At 40.4% G+C, this 23,120-nt stretch overlaps 1 protein-coding gene across 13 annotated transcripts in view; it reads right to left on the minus strand.

Moving 5' to 3' along the window:
* The window catches only part of epb41l3b (erythrocyte membrane protein band 4.1-like 3b), a 97,589-nt gene extending 76,724 nt beyond the window's left edge, over nucleotides 1–20,865 (minus strand). For 10 of the 13 annotated variants that reach the window (XM_034184033.1, XM_034184037.1, XM_034184029.1 and 7 more), the window contains exon 1: nucleotides 761–936. In XM_034184033.1, coding sequence (XP_034039924.1) covers nucleotides 761–925 — 165 coding nt within the window. In that variant the 5' untranslated portion in view covers nucleotides 926–936. Of the gene's footprint in view, nucleotides 1–760; nucleotides 937–1,333; nucleotides 1,344–20,400; nucleotides 20,538–20,719 lie in introns of those variants that run through there. The other 3 variants (XM_034184026.1, XM_034184027.1, XM_034184028.1) reach the window with 3 other exon arrangements.
* Between the last annotated feature and the right edge of the window lie 2,255 nt (nucleotides 20,866–23,120).

Raw genomic sequence — 23,120 nt, forward strand, 5'->3', positions numbered from 1 at the left:
GAACCGCAGACTGAGGTCCACTGGCGTCCTCTCTGCTGTGCTGGTATAGCCTTTTGTGTAAAGGTTGCTTCGTTTCACTTATGTAGTGTTCGTTACAGTTTTCCTGACATCTGATAGAATACACTACATTGCTCTGTTTGTAACTAGGGATCATGTCCTTAGGGTGAACTAATTTCTGTCTCAAGGTGTTAACCGGTTTAAAGTAAACTGGGATTTTGTGCTGTCTGAAGATCCTCTGTAGTTTGGTAGTCTGGAAGTCAGACTTCCAGAGCAAGAATTTTAGCTGAGGAAGCTTCTGCGATTTGAAGCGAAACGTCCTCGCTTCAAGCAACCCAGTCCAGTCGAAGATTCAAGCTTCTCTACCACCTATTGAAAATTCAAGTGGTCCGTCGGTTTTTTCAAAAGAGTAATATCTAAGGTGTACTTTTGGCAAATTTGGTGCTTGTATCACCATTTGAAAGATTCCTCTTTAAATATTCTGTTATCTGCTGCACTATAAGAACTTAAGTTCATGCTTTCAGTCAACAGCAGTGAGAAACTGTTCTCTGGAATACAATCTTAACCCACCCAAAAAAAAAAAATTTAAATAAAACGATGCAAGAGATGAATGAATGTACCTAAACACAACAGGTGAAATGGTAAAATATAGCCAATAATAATTCAGTGATTTCCATGTGTTGAAGGCAACTGACTGGACAGCATTCTCCCTCTGCCAGTTTGGGAACAGAGGGAATGAATGTGGTTGTGTATGGAGTCTGACCGGTTCCTTCCTGGCTGGGGTGCTGTGTCCTGCAGCAGCGGGGAGCTGCTCTGGATGGACTTCGGGTGAGGTGGGTTCGGCTGCGTCTTTAACTTTCCCTTTTTCCGTCTCCTTGTTCTCCTGCTGCGGCTTGGCCTCCGACTCTGCGCCTGATTCGGTTGTCATGGTGAAAAGCACTAGAAGAAATCGAAGAAAAATGAGAGTCAAGAGGGGAACTAAAAATCAGTTGACATGTTAGAAGACGATCTATGATAATCTCCTTTCTGAAGCACAGAGTTTGGTATTATAGGACAGCAAAAGAAAAAAATGGAATTAATGTGAGTGGATTAAGGGCACTCTCAATCTCATGGGTGTCAGATGGTACCAGAAATTGCTCTGACTGCTGATACGCTGAGTCTGTTCATAAAGTCACTGATTCAAAACGCTCTGGTCTAGGTAATCATGTACATAATCTATATTTAGGTCATCTCACACATAGGCCTGGACATGAATGTTTGACTACTCTTATATGTGCTCGTTAAGATGCTACTCTGTTTTTAATTTTCAAAGTTGACTATTCAGACCATCAATAACCATAACCGAAGCAGGCCTAATTTATTTATATGTTGTAATTTCTCAGTAAAAATGTGGAAAGAAAGCTATCATGTCATTTCAGCCAAAACAAATCAATGTCACTGTTGACAGCAAATATGATATAGCCGAATGCAGAAGACCTCAGCTGTTTGGGATTACTTCAAATTAAGTGAGGATAAGACAAAGGCAGTGTGACAGATACACTTGGAAAATAGTTTTAACTAATCCAAACTATAAAATAAATCCCACGCTTTATTTCTATATGTTACACTGGTCTACAAATTTCTGAACATTTTCTATTTCAGAAATAAAATGTGCTTGTTATTATGGATTTTGGTATGCTGAATTCAAATATGACAATAAAAATGGCTGATTGGCTACAGTTTATGATATTTAAGCATTGACATTTTAGGTCTATATAATTATATTCTGTTTAGCAAATTTTCATGATAAATCATACACATGGGTCTTTTCATGTTTCTCTTATTGCTTATCTAATCATTTTTCATCTGTTACATTTTTGTAATGCTTTAAAAAAAAAAAAAAAAAAAAAAATCAAGAAAAGGGTTACCATATTTTCCAGAGTAGCTACATGTTGCATTTTTTATTACTAGTTTGGGAGGCCCAAAATATTATTATTAATGAAGAATAATAATAATAAATATAGGACTTTCACAGAAATCAAAGCACTAAACAAAATAAACTTCAATAATAAAATAATATATGGCAATAATAAGACGTACACCACAAAAACTCCAAATTAATGAGCTGATAAAAAAGGTGCAACGTATACTTTGTTGTGATTATATATATATATATACACACACATACATACGAGGTCTGTGAAAAAAGTAACAGACCTTTTTATTTTTTTCAAAAACTATATGGATTTGAATCACGTGCAATTATACTCAACAAAAATATAAACGCAACACTTTTGGTTTTGCTCCCATTTTGTATGAGATTAACTCAACGATCTAAAACTTTTTCCACATACACAATATCACCATTTCCCTCAAATACTGTGCACAAACCAGTCTAAATCTGTGATATTGAGCACTTCTCCTTTGCTGAGATAATCCATCCCACCTCACAGGTGTGCCATACCAAGATGCTGATTAGACACCATGATTAGTGCACAGGTGTGCCTTAGACTGCCCACAATAAAAGGCCACTCTGAAAGGTGCAGTTTTGTTTTATTGGGGGGGGATACCAGTCAGTATCTGGTGTGACCACCATTTGCCTCATGCAGTGCAACACATCTCCTTCGCATCATCCGTGAAGAGAACACCTCTCCAACGTGCCAAACGGCAGCAAATGTGAGCATTTGCCCACTCAAATCGGTTACAACAACGAACTGGAGTCAGGTCGAGACCCCGATGAGGACGACGAGCAAGCAGATGAGCTTCCCTGAGACAGTTTCTGACAGTTTGTGCAGAAAGTCTTTGGTTATGCAAACCGATTGTTCCAGCAGCTGTCTGAGTGGCTGGTCTCAGACGATCTTGGAGGTGAACATGCTGGATGTGGAGGCCCTGGGCTGGTGTGGTTACACGTGGTCTGCGGTTGTGAGGCTGGTTGGATGTACTGCCAAATTCTCTGAAACGCCTTTGGAGACGGCTTATGGTAGAGAAATGAACATTCAATACACAAGCAACAGTTCTGGTTGACATTCCTGCTGTCAGCATGCCAATTGCACGCTCCCTCAAATCTTGCGACATCTGTGGCATTGTGCTGTGTGATAAAACTGCACCTTTCAGAGTGGCCTTTTATTGTGGGCAGTCTAAGGCACACCTGTGCACTAATCATGGTGTCTAATCAGCATCTTGATATGGCACACCTGTAAGGTGGGATGGATTATCTCAGCAAAGGAGAAGTGCTCACTATCACAGATTCAGACTGGTTTGTGAACAATATTTGAGAGAAATGGTGATATTGTATATGTGGAAAAAGTTTTAGATCTTTGAGTTCATCTCATACAAAATGGGAGCAAAACCAAAAGTGTTGCGTTTATATTTTTGTTGAGTGTACATCAGACAAGCTTGAACCCTCGTGGGCATGCGAGAGTTTTTTCATGCCTGTCGGTTACGTCATTCGCCTGTGGGCTGGCTTTGAGTGAGGAGTGGTCCACCCCTCCCGTCGGAATCTCTTTGTCTGAGAACTTCCTGAGAGACTGACGCTTTGCTTGATCAAAATTTTTTCAAAAACTGTGAGGCACATCGAAGTGGACACCATTCGAGAAATTCAGCTGGTTTTCTGTGAAAATTTTAACGGCTGATGAGAGATTATGGACTGTTGCTGTCGCTTTAAGGACTGCCAACGGAGCGGGACGTCGCGACGCGCCCTGAGCCGCCCTCGTCTGCCTGTTTCGAGCTGAAAACGTCCACATTTAAGCTTCTGTTGACCCAGGACGTCGTGAGAGAACAGAGAACTTTCAGAAGAGGTCAGGATCAGCAGTTTATCCGGACATTCCACTGTTAAAGGAGATTTTATTAATGAAAGACGTGCGGATGGGTCCGCGTGTCGGGACGCAGCCGGCGCGGTGCGAAGTCCCTTCGGCTGCTCCCTTGTTTGCACTCGGGGTCACCACAGCAAATCCAAGGTGGATCTGCATGTTGATTTGGCACAGGTTTTACGCCAGATGCCCTTATATATATATATATATATATATATATATATATATATATATATATATATATATATAGTAGTTTTCAGAATAATAGTAGTGCTATGTGACTAAAAAGATTAATCCAGGTTTTGAGTATATTTCTTATTGTTAGATGGGAAACAAGGTACCAGTAGATTCAGTATTCTCACAAATCCAACAAGACCAAGCATTCATGATATGCACACTCTTAAGGCTATGAAATTGGGCTATTAGTAAAAAAAGTAGAAAAGGGGGTGTTCACAATAATAGTAGTGTGGCATTCAGTCAGTGAGTTCGTCAATTTTGTGGAACAAACAGGTGTGAATCAGGTGTCGCCTATGTAAGGATGAAGCCAGCACCTGTTGAACATGCTTTTCTCTTTGAAAGCCTGAGGAAAATGGGACGTTCAAGACATTGTTCAGAAGAACAGCGCAGTTTGATTAAAAAGTTGATTGGAGAGGGGAAAACTTATACGCAGGTGCAAGAAATTATAGGCTGTTCATCTGCAATGATCTCCAATGCTTTAAAATGGACAAAAAACCAGAGACGTGTGGAAGAAAATGGAAAACCATCAAAATGGATAGACGAATAACCAGAATGGCAAAGACTCACCCACTGATCAGCTCCAGGATCATCAAAGACAGTCTGGAGTTACCTGTAAGTGCTGTGACAGTTAGAAGACGCCTGTCTGAAGCTAATTTATTTGCAAGAATCCCCTGCAAAGTCCCTCTGTTAAATAAAAGATGTGCAGAAGAGGTTAAAATTTGCCAAAGAACACATCAACTGGTCTAAAGAGAAATGGAGGAATATTTTGTGGACTGATGAGAGTAAAATTGTTCTTTTTGGGTCCAAGGGCCGCAGACAGTTTGTGAGACGACCCCCAAACTCTGAATTCAAGCCACAGTTCACAGTGAAGACAGTGAAGCATGGTGGTCCAAGCATCACGATATGGGCATGTTTCTCCTACTATGGTGTTGGGCCTATATATCGCATACCAGGTATCATGGATCAGTTTGGATATGTCAAAATACTTGAAGAGGTCATGCTGCCTTATGCTGAAGAGGACATGCCCTTGAAATGGGTGTTTCAACAAGACAATGACCCCGAGCACACTAGTAAACCAGCAAAATCTTGGTTCCAAACCAACAAAATTAATGCCTCGCAGATGTGAAGAAATCATGAAAAACTGTGGTTATACAACTAAATACTAGTTTAGTGATTCACAGGATTGCTAAAAACGCAGTTTGAAAATAATAATTTTGAGTTTGTAGCGTCAACAGCAGATGCTACTATTATTGTGAACACCCCCTTTTCTACTTTTTTTTTTTTTTTTACTAATAGCCCAATTTCATAGCCTTACAAGTGTGCATATCATGAATACTTGGTCTTGTTGGATATGTGTGAATCTACTGAATCTGCTGGTAACTTGTTTCCCATGTAACAGTAAGAAATATATTCAAAACCTGGATTAATCTTTTTAGTCACATAGCACTACTATTATTCTGAACACTACTGTATATATATATATATATATATATATATATATATATATATATATATATATATATATATATATATATATATATATATATATATATATATATATATATATATATATATATATGGTTTTTCCCTCTTCAAGAGGCCTTTTTTTTCCAAAAAGTGTGACTTCTACTCTGCAAAATGCAGTATATATTAACCTTTAGTACCGTAGTATTAACATATCTTAAAAACTAGAGACAATCAACAGTTTCAAACATTTTCCTTCTTAGTGGCCCAAAATTAGTAAAGTTTGACTACAATTATTTCGGTAGCATTCTGGCTGTAGACCAGCATTATGAATAACTTTGTTGCAATGCTGCCCCCCCTGCCCCCACACACCTAAGGTTATATTATTTGCCACCAATTACCTGCAAATAGTTTAAGCCCAGAATACGACATTCGAAGCAGCCCTACTGAGTATACAAAGAATGATCAGTGCAAAGATAAACCTTAGAACAGCACTCAAAGCACCATTTAATACCAGACTGAGAAAACATGACAGAACAATTATTTATGAGGCATGGAAACAGTTTTATTAACTGAGCAAGAAGGACCGTAGGTGAATACCTTTACTGCCGTACATAACACTCTCCTTGGCTCCCCATCAGATTATTTACACACAACCATCCAAAGTATGTGAACTGCAGCAGCACATTTGTCATACCATCGTTCCATCTCCTTGTGATCAGCAGCCATACCAGTGACTATATGACCCCCCCCAAGAGGTCCCAAAACTGGGTAATAAAGGAAACATCTAGCCTGTTTTGCCAAAGATACCAGATGACACACTGGACACTGATGCAGTGATGTGGGGTTTATCGGGTGTGGCAGTCTGGGCCTCAGCAGAGTCTGGAGTTTGTCCTACAGATGCCTGTCATTCTGCTGTTGGCGTCCTTCTCTGAGCTCTATTTATAGGAAACATGTTTACTCCAGAGCGAGATGATCTCTGAATGTTGTCAAGGACAGCACCCTCTGGATCAACAAGCCAAAACTGTGGGCTGAGGTGATCTCCAATACTGCCAACAAGAACAAAACCCAAACAACAACAAGAACGAGAAGAATAATTGGCCTCGTTTACATGTGCATAAAAATCCAGTTGCCATCTTTTTATTGCCCGTCATCTAATTATTAAGTGGTCATGTAAACAGCAAAATCAGATGTACTTTATCCAATAATGACCATTATCTGATGATGAGAAATCTGATTAACACACCTGGGTTTCTCCCCAGTACTCAAATTCAGTACATGTAAACCATTAATCAGATTTATTTCATTCTATTTCATTTGCACAAGTGTAAAAGCAACTTCCGCTCACATTTTCAGAGGTGCAGCGAGATGCATTGCTGTCTCATCAGGGCTCAGATCACAAACATCTGAGAGTCCGTTGTGACCCCCCCCCCAAAAAAAATACCAGGACACACAAATGTGCTTCAGCGTCCCTGTGTGTTATTTCAACGTTCTGAAGAGCAAATTGTTGAGTGGAGTTTCCTAAAAGCATGACGTCATATTTTGTGTGCGAGGACATCAACTCTGTGAATCTCCTCCCTGAGTGAGAGAGTGCTGTCTTTTCTCTATAGGGTATGCTATTTTTTTTTCAAGAACTGCCCTTTCTCCACTTCCAAAGAAATCCAACTTGTGGACTGAAATCATGTAAACCATGTTTTTCTGATTATTGCATTACTGAAGTGCATGTAAACTAAGGCTGCCACAATTAGTCCACTAGTCACGATTATGTTGATTATCAAAATCATTAGTGACTAATTTAATAATCAACGTCATCGTTTAGTTTTTGAAGCTTTGTTTTTCTCTCAAAACTACTGCTGTATCTTCTGCTGCCTTTCTGTCCTTGACGCACATGTGCAGTCGCGGTAATCCGTGTCAGCCATGATGTCACTGGAAAAGTTATTCCCAAACAATATCATGACTAGCCGGCAACGGAGCTCAAAAGTTTGGGAACATTTTAACCAAATTAAAGAGAAAAACATGCAGACGGGTCAGTCACAATCAAAGTATCTTAAGGTGTGTCACCTTAAGACAAAAATCAAAAGTAAGTATTTTTCTTTGAATTGAGACCCATTATGAAGACCAATGTCTAGTGCAATATAATCCAAAATTTTATTCATGTATCTCTAGCCAATTTTTTTTGGTGACAATATTAAGACGAAGAGGCAAAGTCACATTTTGACCTTCACGGACTCTACAATAGAAAGGATATCCTTATTACAAGAGTCATTTATTTTACTATTTACTTAAAAAAAAAAAATTGGTATATGTTTTGGTTATAAGGCTTAAACTGTATTCTTCAATATAGATAGAGCACTTCATCATGAATACTCAGAATCATCCATGTACTATTTTAAAACTGTATGTCACGGACTCTACACACGTAGAGTCCGTGACACGGTGCTACCTATAGCCTTCATCATAACAGGTATAGGACCTAATTATTTATTCCATTCAACTTATATCCTCTAATTATCCTAACATAGGACAATAAAACTACCTACGTTACATTCACCATGCTATTATTTTTAAATAGAGGTATGTCACGGACTCTACAGGATTTTCTGAATATCAGACACCATGCAGTGCGATCATCGCCAAAAACAAAATATTGCTCTGGCCGCATTAAATCTTTTTGTTTATTTTTTTTAGACACCCCTTGAGACTTCAAATAACATTATTTAAAGACCAAAGGATGACTTTTTATTGTTTTCATTCAGCATTTCCATTCAATATTGTCTTGAAAATGAAATTTTACAATGGTGTAACTCACTTTCTGTAAAACTATGTAGCTGTCTCTCGGATCACCCGAAATTGATGAAATTTTCTGAAAATAGAAAACAGATATTTGTTTATATCATCGAAAAACATTTACATAAAAGACTACCACACATTTATTGTTATACAATAAAACATGCTGCATCAATTTTAAAGTGACACAGAATAACGCCTAATTTAATTTAAAAATGCACCACGTTTCTGGTCATAACTTGTTAAATATTAGGATTAATCAAACCATTTTTTCGGCAACATGAAGTTTTTTTCATATGCAGATGCTAAAAGCAAAAGTACAACTTCGTGACATATGATTTAGTGTTTCTGATATAACATCTGTATTTTGTATCTATAGCCTTGATTGTGACCGACCCGAATGCAAAATCTGCAAGGCAGGACTTGCCTTCCATGGCAGTACAACAGCGATGCAGGAGCATCTCAAAAGAAAGCACGTTGTGGCTGATTCAGATGCTGAGAAAAAGGGACAGTTGTCTCGGTTAGCTAATTGACTATTCGCTAACATTCTCATCAATAGTGAGCTACTTAGTTATACTGATAGCTGTAAAAGTTAACATTAACGATGACGATTTCATTAGCCTTAGCACACATGTTATGTGTTTGCTGTAATGTTATAACAGTGATATCATGTTTGAATAGTAAGTGTGATGACGCTAATATTTTACAATGCTACATTGCAGTGTGAAAAAAAAAAAAGTTCCTCTTCAGAAGATGACTCTGTTACCAAGTAAAAGTTGAATGAACTATCATCTTAATTGTCTTTATTTTTAGGTCGCACATACCTTAAACACTTCAAGCTTGAAGCTAATGATGGTTATATAAGAGCAACGGCATGCTGGTGCAATAAACCACAGTTTAAGATTAGTTGACTAATCGCAATAATAATTGGTGACTAGTTGATTAACAAAATAATTGTTTGTGGCAGCCCTAATGTAAACGCAAGAGATCGGATTATTATAGTTATCTGACTGCTGTGGTCATGTAAATGTGCTCATTGACACTTAGAACTCCTACAAGAATATATGATATTTTACAATTTGGAGTAGGTAACCAGGCGTACGAAACATCCTTAATCCTCAACTTTCAAAAACAATTTGGTATTAATGCTTATTTCAATGTACAATAGCAACATTATTAAATAGAGGCAACAGGTCTTTTTCAAAGTCGAGCATATTTACTTTGTGATAATGAGCAGTAACTTGAAACTATGGACTTAATATTTAAAACAGGATTACCAGCTTTGCCAAGAGCCAACAATTAGAACAGAGGGCTGTTAATGTTTAATGGGATCAGAATTAAAGTCGAATAAAAGCGATGCAGAAGTTGCTCTCAGAAATCAAACTGATCCCCTTGAGCATCTCCAAACTCGGGCACTTACAGAGGTCACATGCAACAAACATGGGGTCACTGAACCCAACATGGGGATGAAACATTTTCCATCAATTCAGAGCCCCCCCCACCCCATTCTGAGGCACTAAAACGCTGACACAACCAAATCAAGATGACAGGTTTGAGTTCACACGAGACCCAATGTACAGTAAATGACATAAGAATTTTAATGCCGGATTTCAGAGTAAAACGTTTCCCCCAAGTTTAGAAAGCTGGTGCTTCAGTGGACTATAATCCTTGGGTGGACTAATGTCTTGGGTGGCAGGCTCAGCAGAAAAATAGCGATCACAACAAAAAGGGTACACAACGAGCCCGTGCTGTTCTTAACGCCCGATGAAACAGGAACTATGGAAGGGCTAGAGGAAAGGAAAATCTTAACACTATAGAAAAAGAGGAAGAATAAGTTCAGTCAGTGGTGACAGGCACTCTTCACAGTGCCAGACAAACACCCAACACAGCGGCTTTGTGTGTGCTTCACATCATGGACTCGCACATGCATTATACATTCAGACAGCTGTATTCAGCATTTAGTGCCCTCAAATCCCATTTCTATAAAAAATAAAATTAAGGGATATTCCATGTTAACAGAGTACAAGATACAAATTACATCAATTAGAAGACAAGAATGAAAATTTCTGAAGTTTCTCCTCTGCAAAATGTCACAAAAGTTTACTTAATACGATGCTGATGGAAACATGTGCTTCTACCCACCTGCTCTCTAAATCATATGACCCAGATAATTTCAAACAGATTCACAGATATTACAGATGAGTAAGTCACTTATTTTTGAATTGTAAATAAAAAGTTTTTTTTTTAAAACAAAAACTCAGTTACTAGATTGAGGAGGAGTATTAAAGGTTAACGTTGCTCACTGTATCTAGACAGTAAACCAGCAGAGGAGTTGAATGATGGGTCAGTGGCCCTATGACCTTTTGTTTAGCCACGGCAACAAGCTCGTTTTCATGTGCCCAACTTCTAAACCTCAGTGTGTGTGTGTGTATATATATACATATATATATATACACACACATATATATATACACATACACACACATGAGGTCTATTAGAAAAGTATCCGACCTTATTTTTTTCAAAAACCATATGGATTTGAATCACGTGTGATTACATCAGACATGCTTGAACCCTCGTGGGCATGCAAGAGTTTTTTCACGCATGTCGGTTACGTCATTCGCCTGTGGGCAGTCCGAGTGAGGAGTGGCCCACCCTCTCGTCGATTTTTTCATCGTTTAGGAATGGCTCAGAGACTGCTGCTTTGTTTGATCAAATTTTTCCAAAGCTGTAAGGCACAACTGAGTGGACACCATTCGATAAATTCAGCTGGTTTTCGGTAAAAATTTTAACGGTTGATGAGAGATTTTGGTCTGGTAGTGTCGCCGTAAGGACGGCCCACGGCACCTGACGGCAATCTGCGCTTCGAGGCGGCAGCGTCTCGCCGTTTCAAGTTGAAAACTTCCACATTTCAGGCTCTGTTGACCCAGTAAGTCATCAGAGAACAGAGAACTTTCAGAAGAAGTCAGCATGAGGAGTTTATTCGGACATTCCATTGTTAACGGACATTTTGTAATGAAAGAACCTGCGGGCAGAGTCGCATGTCGGGCCGGACCCGACCGCGGGGGGTCGCGACAGGAAAAACACCTCTGTTGGAAACTTTAACGGGCAAGTTGGAACATGCCCAAGCTGTTAAACAATTTCTCAGTTACTCACTTGTTGAAAGCCATCAAAAGCCGCCTGAATTTTACAAATGGTTTTCAACACGGAGGTGTTTTTCCTGTCGCGGCGCACACAGATTTGCCGAGTCGTCACGGAAACGACTCGGCGAATTTGCGCACACGTCTTTCATTACAAAATGTCCTTAAACAGTGGAATGTCCGCATAAAGTCCTCATGCCGGCCTCTTCTGAATCTTCTCTGTTCTCTCACGACGTCCTGGGTGAAGTAAGCCTTAAATTAGGATGTGTTCAGGTCGAAACAAGCCGACGACGGCGCCTGGAAGCGCTGCACGACGTCCCGCTGTGTGGGAAGTCCTTACACCGACAGAAACACCCCATAATCTCTCATCAGACGTTTGTAAAATAAGCATGCACATCATGTGTAATTCAGCCACTCACATCTTGTTTTTACATGGTCTGAGAAACCCTCTGGCACACAGAATATATTCCACACTGTGTTCCAGACAAATGTAATTAATAATTGGACGGGGTGAGGGGACAGCACATAAATTCGAGAGGAACTGGTGAAGAACACTTCGAAGCAGAGCACTGTGGTGTTGATAATTATAGCTGATTTGTTCGATTTGGTCGTTGTTGATTAACCAAACAGTCAAGGGATTGGAACCCCTGGTAATCTTGTTTTTGTAATGGAGTGTCTATGAGCAAGTCAATGAACCCCAAACTGCTTTGTTTCTCAAACTGACACTTTGCATGGAACCTCAGAGTGTGATTGTAATTTGGTTGGAATTAAGTCACGTGAGTTTAAAAATGCTTTAGTAGTGCTAAATGCCTAAATAAAATAAATAAATATATTCTGTTCCTTGGTCTGACATCCAAAGCTGTGTTCATATTATTGCAGCAAAACATATCTAGCATGTATCTCCTTATTGTACATGTGATGTGCTGCATATTTTTGCAGAAGAATGCAGCGCATCGTATCAGAAGATCAGATATGTTGAAGTTTAACTGCACCAACATGCTAATCTATTAAAGTGCAGCCAATGAGTGAAGAGTAGGATGGTGACCATGCACAAAACATCAGAAAGGGTAATGCTAGTAGAGCCTGACCGATATATCGGCCGGCTGACATTATCGGGGGATATAAGCCCTTTTCAAAGTACTCACTATCGGCCGAAATTTTGTTGATAGAACGCTGATAATTTGTCATAAACAGAACAGTTACTGAAATAATGTTTGTGCCGGCAATGTAAAATGTCCTTGCATCATTTGTCCAGTAGCTGGAGCTCTGACTCCATTCAACTGAGAGCTGCTTACACCCCTGCTTAAATGTCTTCATCACTGGCCCCCGTAGTTCGCCGTCACAAACTGCACTGATCGGCTGACAAAAGCATACAAGTAAGTTTATGGGTGATTCTTAGACTACGGGCACTTATTATGTCCTTTGATCATACTGTATGAAAAACAGAAAAAAGGTGAAATTTCACACTTTTATAGTTATCTTTACAATGAAAGTGTGTTAAGAAATTTGTTCTAGTAGTCTATGATGACTTTTTCACCTTTTTTCAGCATCATTATATGCAAATATTGCCGTTTTGTGCTTGTCCCACACCCAGACTTTTGATCTTCAATGATAAAAATGAATGGTAAAGAAACGTTTTTTCTAATGTTTTAAAATATCTCTGAATAAAATAATCAAAACATAATTGGGGTATTCAATGTCATACAACTGTTGTGACTTTTTTAAACAAAATGTAGTTGTCCCACACTATTGCCATAATTTCCACCACAACACTGTAATGTCCCTTTAAACAGTTTGTATGAAAGATTGTTTGGGTAGTTTCTATGGAGATAAACAGTGACATCAGAGCACATGTATATAGCGCCAAATCACAACAAACAGTTGCCCCAAGGTGCTTTATATTGTAAGGCAATGGTGTGGTGGAAATTACATTTACAAGGCCAATAGTGCCCGTAGTTAAATAATCACCCTTATAAGGATCTATATCCTTATCCTGAACCTATATCTAAGTTGCAGCAACAAGAGGTACAAGATCAGATGTATTTCACAACTCTTTTTAAGGATATGTATTTGCTAATTTCACAAAGGTTTAATTCTTGATTGCATTTTTTGAACTTGAAAATTCTTCTCTGTTATTGTTGGGTATTTTCTCCTCCAAACATTCACAACACCGTTCTCATCAGAAAGAAGACAAAAGGTACAAATGTTTAACAGTGATAACATATATATATATAAAATCCTTAACAGTTATAAAGTTAATCAATATGAGGACAAAGCTTTTTTGTTAAGGGTCCAAAAAAGAACATTTTATTCATATATATATATATATATATATATATATATATATATATATATATATATATATATATATATATATATATATATATATATATCGGCTGATTTATCGGCTATCAGCAAAACAGCCGATTATTGATTATCTGCATTTTTTTTCCATCCAAATATTGTTATCGGCATCGGTCTAAAAAAAAAATCCATAATCGGTCGGGCTCTAAATGCTAGTAAAATAAGCACAGGAATTGTAGAAATGTGCAATAACCACCGACCGCTTGTAGGCCGGTGGTACAAGCGGCCGAGATGAGTTTCCGCCGCAGGGCGGCTGGGTGCTCCCTTAGAGATAGGGTGAGGAGCTCGGCCACTTGGAAGGAGCTCGGAGACGAGCCGCTGCTCCTCCACGTCGAAAGGAGTCAGTTGAGGTGGCTCGGGTATCTTTTCTGGATGCCCCCTGGACGCCTCGCTGGAGAGGTGTTCCGGGCACGTCCCATTGAGAGGAGGCCCCGGGGAAGACCCAGGACATGCTGGAGGGACTACATCTCTCGGCTGGCTTGGGAACGACTTGGGGTTCCCCCGGAGGAGCTGGGGGAGGTGTGTGTGGATCGGGAGGTCTGGGCGGCTTTGCTTGAGCTGCTGCCCCCGCAACCCGAAGAAAATAGATGGATGAATGGATGGATGCAATAACCACTTAATTCCCCTTCAAGGACAAAGGGGGGGAAAAAAATGGTTGAAATTCCAAAATATGTGCAACTATACCATGAAGCAAATGACAGGGCTAATGCTAGCAATGTGTGCCAAAACAGACAAAATAGCACAAGACCCCCCCCCCCCCCCCCCCCCCGCCCGTAACATTACAGCAATCATGTCCCAGTTTGTTCTCACCAATTTGACAGAATCAAGCTTAAATGTGAGATGATTCAATTCACTGAATATTCCTGCCAATAATAAAAAGGTCAGCAGAGGCTTTCAAGTGTTACAAATGATCACCGACACCAATGGTTTTAGTGTTTCCTAGTGTGCTTTAGCCTGTTTTTAAGAACCATCTGCAATTACATGTGCACACAAGGATGAGGTGCCACCATCTGTGCAGACTACCATTAGCCAGAGTACAACACAGCTGGGCCCAACCCCGCCTCCTTAGTCCCCCCCAAACCAAAGAGCTAGAGTGTGTGTGTTCTGGACGTGGCAGGGCCCGTCCTGATTTGATCTACTGTATATGACATGTCCCCTGTGTGTGGCTGCAGCTGTTACACAAATCCAGCTCCAGTGCAACGAGATACCATGTAGTTGGTATGGACACTCAAATGAGACTCCTCTGCTGAGTGGATCCAGCTCTCAGAGAGCTTTCAACTACAGAATGTCCATATTTATATTTAAAGAATCCATGACAGCTATATGTAATGTACGCTTGACTGGAAGACTTCAATTCCCATTTACTTACTGTAATTTTATATACAAATGATTATGTGCATTACGCCAACACTCATGAAGAGTAAAAAAATAAATAAATTAGGATTTGAAAACCTGTTTTCATATTTACCCACACTCTGGGGCATCATATATCTCACTACAACTTCCACACATAATAACACATTATAAAATACTATATTATATATATTAGCAGATTACATATTAATTGCCAATTTAAAAGTTGTAGAAAAAAAAAAAAAAAAAAAAAAAAATCGCCAGCCAGCAGCACAGATGCCTGCTAAGACAGTGGACTATTTAACGTTACTTTGATATCTTACATTGTCAATTGATAACCAGCTATCGCAACTTAGTCTGTAGAGCTTTGATTCAAAGCAGGCTTTGAAGATTATGAGTACTTCCCACTACAAGCTTTGTTTCGAATTGTGTGATGTCATGTAACGTTCGCAAATGTACACAGCCAAAATAAGAAAAAAGCAGCTGGATAAAAGGCGTCCAAAAATTTCTCAGAGTATTGCAGCCAGGGAGGGGCAATGGTGGCCACGAGACCGCTGTGCATGTGCATGGCAGTTAATGTAATGCGCTGCCTGCTGTTTCTCGGTCAGTGTTTCAGCAAGTTTGTCTCAGTTTTCTTCCATTTTATGAAATATTTGGAGTTTCTGAACACCCTGGTGCTTTTCAGCCTGTCATGCAGACAGCATGTGAGTGACAAGTTAGTAGTGTGTAAGGGAAGACCGTGTGACGAGTGAAGACACTGTTTTTAACATGATCAAAACAGAGGCTTGTGACTACACCATTTGAACAGTGCAGCCTTAAAAGAGATGCACACTGCTGTGAGCATCCTTTAGTGGTTTCAAAAGAAATGTGCAAACTGTGTATGTATAATGTTCAAAAGGTCAGAGCAGTAAGTTTTTCCTCTGCATATTATCTTGTATTCGCTGATGTAGATAATGATTTTCCAAGTCCACATGCATTTGGAGATGTGGAAGTGACATCAAAAACAAATGGAACAGAGAGCATTTTGCTGATGCTATAATTTCTGTGTTTACATTCTTATCATTAGTGTTTCTATTACCAAGCTATTCTGGGACATACAGTACAAGAGAGATCAACTAGCATTTGTATACTTGACTGTTTCGGCTGTGCACTTCATTCATTCATTCATTCTCTCTCTCTCGATCTCTCTCTCTCTCTCTCTCTCTCGAAGGTATTCACAGTGCTTCACTTTTTCCACATTTTGTTAGGTTTACAGCCTTATTCCAAAACTGATGAAATTCATTTTTTCCTCAAAATTCAACACACAATACCCCATAATGACAATGTGGAAAAAAACAACAACAAAAAAAAACTAAACAAAGAAACCACACATACACAATAATTCACAGCATTTGCCATGGAGCTCAAAAATGAGCTCAGGTGCCTCCTGTTTCCACTGATCATCCTTGAGATGTTTCTACAGCTTAATTGGAGTCCACCTGGGGTAAATTCAGTTGAGTGGACCTGATTTGGAAAGACACACCTGTCTACATATAAGGTCCCACAGTTGACAGTCAAAGCACAAACCAAGCATGAACTCAAAGAAATTGTCTGTAGACCCCCGAGGTAAGATTGTCTCGAGGCACAAATCTGGGGAAGGATACAGAAACATTTCTGCTGCTTTGAAGGTCCCAATCAATCAATTCAATCAATTTTTTTTTTATATAGCGCCAAATCACAACAAACAGTTGCCCCAAGGCGCTTTATATTGTAAGGCAAGGCCATACAATAATTATGTAAAACCCCAACGGTCAAAACGACCCCCTGTGAGCAAGCACTTGGCTACAGTGGGAAGGAAAAACTCCCTTTTAACAGGAAGAAACCTCCAGCAGAACCAGGCTCAGGGAGGGGCAGTCTTCTGCTGGGACTGGTTGGGGCTGAGGGAGAGAACCAGGAAAAAGACATGCTGTGGAGGGGAGCAGAGATCGATCACTAATGATTAAATGCAGAGTGGTGCATACAGAGCAAAAAGAGAAAGAAACAGTGCATCATGGGAACCCCCCAGCAGTCTACGTCTATAGCAGCATAACTAAGGGATGGTTCAGGGTCACCTGATCCAGCCCTAACTATAAGCTTTAGCAAAAAGGAAAGTTTTAAGCCTAAACTTAAAAGTAGAGAGCACAGTGGACTCGTTTCAGCCGTAAATGGAAGAAGTTCAGATCCACCAGGACTCTTCCTAGAGCTGGCCGCCCATCTAAACTAAGCAATCAGTGGAGAAGGGCCTTAATCAGGGAGGTGACCAAGAACCCTATGGTCACTCTGTCAGAGCTCCAGCATTCCTCCATGGAGAGAGGAGAACCTTCCAGAAGGACAACCATCTCTGCAGCAATCCATCAATCAGGCCTGTATGGTAGAGTGGCCAGACGGAAGCCACTCCTTAGTAAAAGGCACAATGCAGCCCACCTGGAGTTTGGCAAAAGGCACCTGAAGGACTCTCAGACCAGGAGAAATAAAATTCTCTGATTTGATGAGACACAGATTGAACTCTTTGGTGTGAATGGCAGGTGTCATTTGATTGAATGATTGATTGATTGATAAGAAATTAACAACACTACCAACACATAAGTGTCATATAAGTGTCAAACCATTGCCAAATATTCACCTGGAACATTAAACACAAAATACACCACAATATCCACCATCAGAGGTTAAACAGCAGGTTATCAGTAGTTTAGGAATGTGACTACTTCACTGTGATAATTCCCTACCCTTTACGACAAGTGTCATGTTTGGAGGAAACCAGGCACCATCCCTACAGTGAAGCATGTACAAAGGATGTGAATACTTACAGTACTTGTATGTACACGTGATTTCTTTGTTTTTTGTTTTTTTTTTAAATAAATTTACAAAAACTTTGAAAAAGAAAAACTTTTTTCATGTTGTCATTATGGAGTGTTGTGAGTTGAATTTTGAGGGGAAACATGAATTTACTCCATTTTGGAATAAGACTGTAACATAACAAAATGTGGAAAAAGTGAACTGGCTGTGAATAATTCCCAGATGCACAGTAAGCCTCAGGGCCGTTGTGACTTCTCTCAAAAGCTTTGCATAAACATCTCCAGTGTAACTGACAAGAGAAAATGACACTTGAAATATATTTTGGCTGGATTTGAGACCTCTCAGTTGTTACGTACGGTTCTTTCACAACATACTTTATGCAGTACTATTGTGTGTGCACTTAAAGTGACTAACTTGTAGGGAAAGCCACTTATTGTCGCAGCAGCATTCATGTTTTTGGGTCCTCGCCTTTTGAGATCGACAGACGTCTGAGAAAATTTTATGCTGTCATGAGTTGACTAGACAGACGTGTCTGGTGATGCCGACACTTTTGTAAAGGTCCAAGTCTTTAGTGTCATGGTGCTTCCTGTCTTGGCCTACTGTGTATGGGTGTGAGACTTGGCCACTAATTAGTGACCTTAGATGACAACTGGATGTCTTTGGTACTAGGTCACCTCAGAGAATCCTTGGGTACTGCTGAAACAAGTTGGTTATTTAAGGAGACCTCATATTAATAGTACCATTTGCATTGTAAGGGAACATCACCTACAACATCTTAGCCAGGTGGCACACTTCACTGGGCCTGATCCAGCAAGCAGGCACCTATGTGATGAGGACCCCAGCAACTGGACAAGGACACGGGAACACCAACATTTCACGTGGCTTCTGTATATAGCTGGCTAGTTTCAAGTGGTGTGGTTAGACCTGTTGTCCAGTTGGAACCAGGGCAGTTCCATAATGTGCTGGACAGCGTAGAGGAAACAGCATGGTCCCAGACCTCTACCGGGGATACCATGGCAGAGCGCGTGGTCCCAGACCTCTACCGGGGATACCATGGCAGAGCGCGTGGTCCCAGACCTCTACCGGGGATACCATGGCAGAGCGCGTGGTCCCAGACCGCTACCGGGGATACCATGGCAGAGCGCGTGGTCCCAGACCTCTACCGGGGATACCATGGCAGAGCGCGTGGTCCCAGACCGCTACCGGGGATACCATGGCAGAGCGCGTGGTCCCAGACCTCTACCGGGGATACCATGGCAGAGCGCGTGGTCCCAGACCTCTACCGGGGATACCATGGCAGAGCGCGTGGTCCCAGACCTCTGCCAGGGATACCATGGCCCATCGCGTGGTCCCAGACCTCTACCAGGGATACCATGGCAGAGCGCAGGGTCCCAGACCTCTACCAGGGATACTATGGCAGAGCACAGGGTCCCAGACCTCTACCAGGGATACTATGGCAGAGCGCAGGGTCCCAGACCTCTACCAGGGATACCATGGCCCATCGCGTGGTCCCAGACCTCTACCAGGGATACCATGGCCCATCGCGTGGTCCCAGACCTCTGCCAGGGATACCATGGCCCATCGCGTGGTCCCAGACCTCTGCCAGGGATACCATGGCCCATCGCGTGGTCCCAGACCTCTGCCAGGGATACCATGGCCCATCGCGTGGTCCCAGACCTCTACCAGGGATACCATGGCCCATCGCGTGGTCCCAGACCTCTACCAGGGATACCACAGCACAATGCCTTTTTCATTTCTAACCAGCCTGTGGTTCCTATGGTGTGTGTGCACAGCTGCACAACTGCCACGCCCAACGGGCCACTTGTTCAGTGCAACACACCCACACATTGACTAGAAAGAGATGGAGGCATGTGCCCCCTGATTTAAAGCAGCAGGCACACAAACAGGAAATTTCTTAGAAGTCTGAAATTAATTTTTATGTTTTTCTAAGGATGCAACACCTCAGTTTCTGCAGTATTTCAGCTTTTAAGGTCCCTCTGTCACCCATATTAGCTTTTTGAAGAAGTTCCATAAATGACAGGATGGTATGAACTGGCTTCAAACACAATCCGTGCAGCTCACTGAAAAAACTCCGAGATCGTGCAAAGAAGGCCTCAGTGTTGCTGCAACAAGAGCTTACTGTGCATTTTAATTAAATTGTCAAGTCAGACGCCGGCCTTTGCATCCCGTAGCAGGATGTGAGGATGCTAAAAGAGGATCCAGAGTTAGCCACGCCTACCGCACTGCAGATCAAAAACAGCCAAGTATGTCGCCGAAAAAAAAAAAAACCCTTCTAACACTCAAACTATTTTAATCCTTCAACAGTTTGCGCGGCCGTGACTCAGCGCTACCACCGACACACATAAAATACGGGTGTTTAAACGTCAAACAGTCGTCTCTCTCCTGTTCTTTTCACTCATTTTTCCCTACCGAAGAGGAGCACATTAGCTTACCTTAAAGCGGCGCGAGCTTCTTTTTTAAAAATATATCCTTCCAACCCTCGACTTTAACACAACCAAGTACGGAAATATTTTAACGTAGTTCCACAGTAAAATGAGATATATACAACGTCTGTTGCGTATCAGCATAAAAAAGATTTTTTTTTTTTTTAAATGATGTTATCGGCCGCGGCTGCTGCTAACGAGACAGAAATAAAAACAAGCGAAGAAGAAGCAGATAACACAGAGTGAGCTACACCAACCGGCAGGGATGCTTTAGCTATGAGATAAAAATAAAAATCCGCACACTGTTAGGAAAGAAAAAGGCAATTACCAAGTTGAAGCGTCCTCCCTGGCTGAGCTGGACAGACGAGCTGCACTCGTCGCTTCCTGACAGTGGTGCAGTTCCACTAACCGCCAGCAGGCGTTCAAACTGCAGCACAGCCGGGGGCATTATTATGATTATTTCAGCAGCAAAACCCCCTCAAAAAGCAATTAACAGCACAAAGCTGCCTCTTATACTGGGAAAAAAAGGTCAGTTTGGCCCCAAGAATAATTTCCTTTCACGGAGGAAGTGAATTTACACAACACTCGAGCTGTTGTAACTGGATTTGGAAGAAACCATCACTCTGTTCTCATCTTCTGCAAGCCTTTTTTCTCCCCACTTTATTAGAGAAATAAATAAATAAATAAAATAGTAGGATAATATACACAAAACTGTCCAACCAAACTGAAGCAAGCAATTTTGTGATACCAAGATGTGAGAGAATATAAACAGCCTTATACACATAGGCGGCTTTAAGTTGGGCAGATGGGGCTGTAGCCCCCCTGGAGAATATCAGTAGCCCACCACAAAATACCATTTATCATTCAAAGTTCTACATTTTCAGCCTAAGTTCCTAACATTTTCTAACTGCGGAATAAAAAAAAAAGAAGAAGTAATTCAAGTGTTGATAAGGTTGTTTCATGATAGACTGTCCCAGTGCTTAGCATGACCATAATTATAATTGTATCAATAACCAACATTTTCTGAAAAGCATTAGCTATAGGTATGCCTCTGATTAGGGAATTATTGTCATGTGACAGCCTAGGTGCCATCCCTTTTCCTTGAGCTTCTATGGGTACGGCCGATTTATTAGCCCTAACACTAACCCGATCCACAAGACTTGATATTCTTCCCCTGTGGATACAAACATTTCTTTTAGCTCTCTATGCTTCTACTACTTCTTGAAGAATTGAACTGGTAAGTGTTTTTCAGGGTCAATATGGAAAAATCAATCATCAAGCACACTGATAACTATGATATAATTTGAATTAATAATGAAAATGATATTGTCACAATTAAATTAAATTGATTGGTTAGTTAAAAATAAATTAATTGCTGAGAATAAAAGTACAGGGGGCTTCAAACAGCTTTTAATAAAAGCTGACATTTTCGGTTTATTTACTCTGACAAATAAACAAATGAAACTAGAAAAACTCAAATTCATGATTTTACACATTTAATTAAACAGTAGCACAATTTTTGCCACCATACTGGTTAGCACAAGCAACATATGCACAGAACCTGTGCTGATGTTAGGCTTTAAATATTAAAATCATAATTTGGTATGGATGCACAATCCTGAACCACTTGGCCACCACCCCTGCTCATCACAGACCTTGTGTGTGTGTGTGTGTGTGTGTGTATATTTATATATATATATATATATATATATATATATATATATATAGTAGTGTTCATAATAATAGTAGTGCTATGTGACTAAAAAGGTTAATCCAGGTTTTGAGTATATTTCTTATTGTTACATGAGAAACAAGGTACCAGTAGATTCAGTAGATTATCACAAATCCAACAAGACCAAGCATTCCTGATATGCACACTCTTAAGGCTATGAAATTGGGCTATTAGTAAAAAAAAAAAAAAAAAAGTAGAAAAGGGGGTGTTCACAATAATAGCGGCATCTGCTGTTGATGCTACAAACTCAAAACTATTATGTTCAAACTGCGTTTTTAGAAATCCTGTGAATCACTAAACTAGTATTTAGTTGTATAACCACAGTTTTTCATAATTTCTTCACATCTACGAGGCATTAATTTTGTTGGTTTGGAACCAAGATTTTGCGGGTTTACTAGTGTGCTTGGGGTCATTGTCTTGTTGAAACACCCATTTCAAGGGCATGTCCTCTTCAGCATAAGGCAACATGACCTCTTCAAGTATTTTGACATATCCAAACTGATCCATGATACCTGGTATGCGATATATAGGCCCAACACCATAGTAGGAGAAACATGCCCATATCATGATGCTTGCACCACCATGCTTCACTGTCTTCACTGTGAACTGTGGTTTGAATTCAGAGTTTGGGGGTCGTCTCACAAACTGTCTGCGGCCCTTGGACCCAAAAAGAACAATTTTACTCTCATCAGTCCACAAAATATTCCTCCATTTCTCTTTAGACCAGTTGATGTGTTCTTTGGCAAATTCTAACCTCTTCTACACGTCTTTTATTTAACAGAGGGATTTTGCGGGGGATTCTTGCAAATAAATTAGCTTCACACAGGCGTCTAACTGTCACAGCACTTACAGGTAACTCCAGACTGTCGATCATCCTGGAGCTGATCAATGGGTGAGCCTTTGCCATTCTGGTTATTCTTCTATCCATTTTGATGGTTGTTTTCCGTTTTCTTCCATGCGTCTGTTTTTTTTTTTTTTTTTGTCCATTTTAAAGCAT

This window comes from Thalassophryne amazonica, chromosome 12, assembly GCF_902500255.1.
Source record: "Thalassophryne amazonica chromosome 12, fThaAma1.1, whole genome shotgun sequence".
NCBI classification, from domain to species: domain Eukaryota; kingdom Metazoa; phylum Chordata; class Actinopteri; order Batrachoidiformes; family Batrachoididae; genus Thalassophryne; species Thalassophryne amazonica.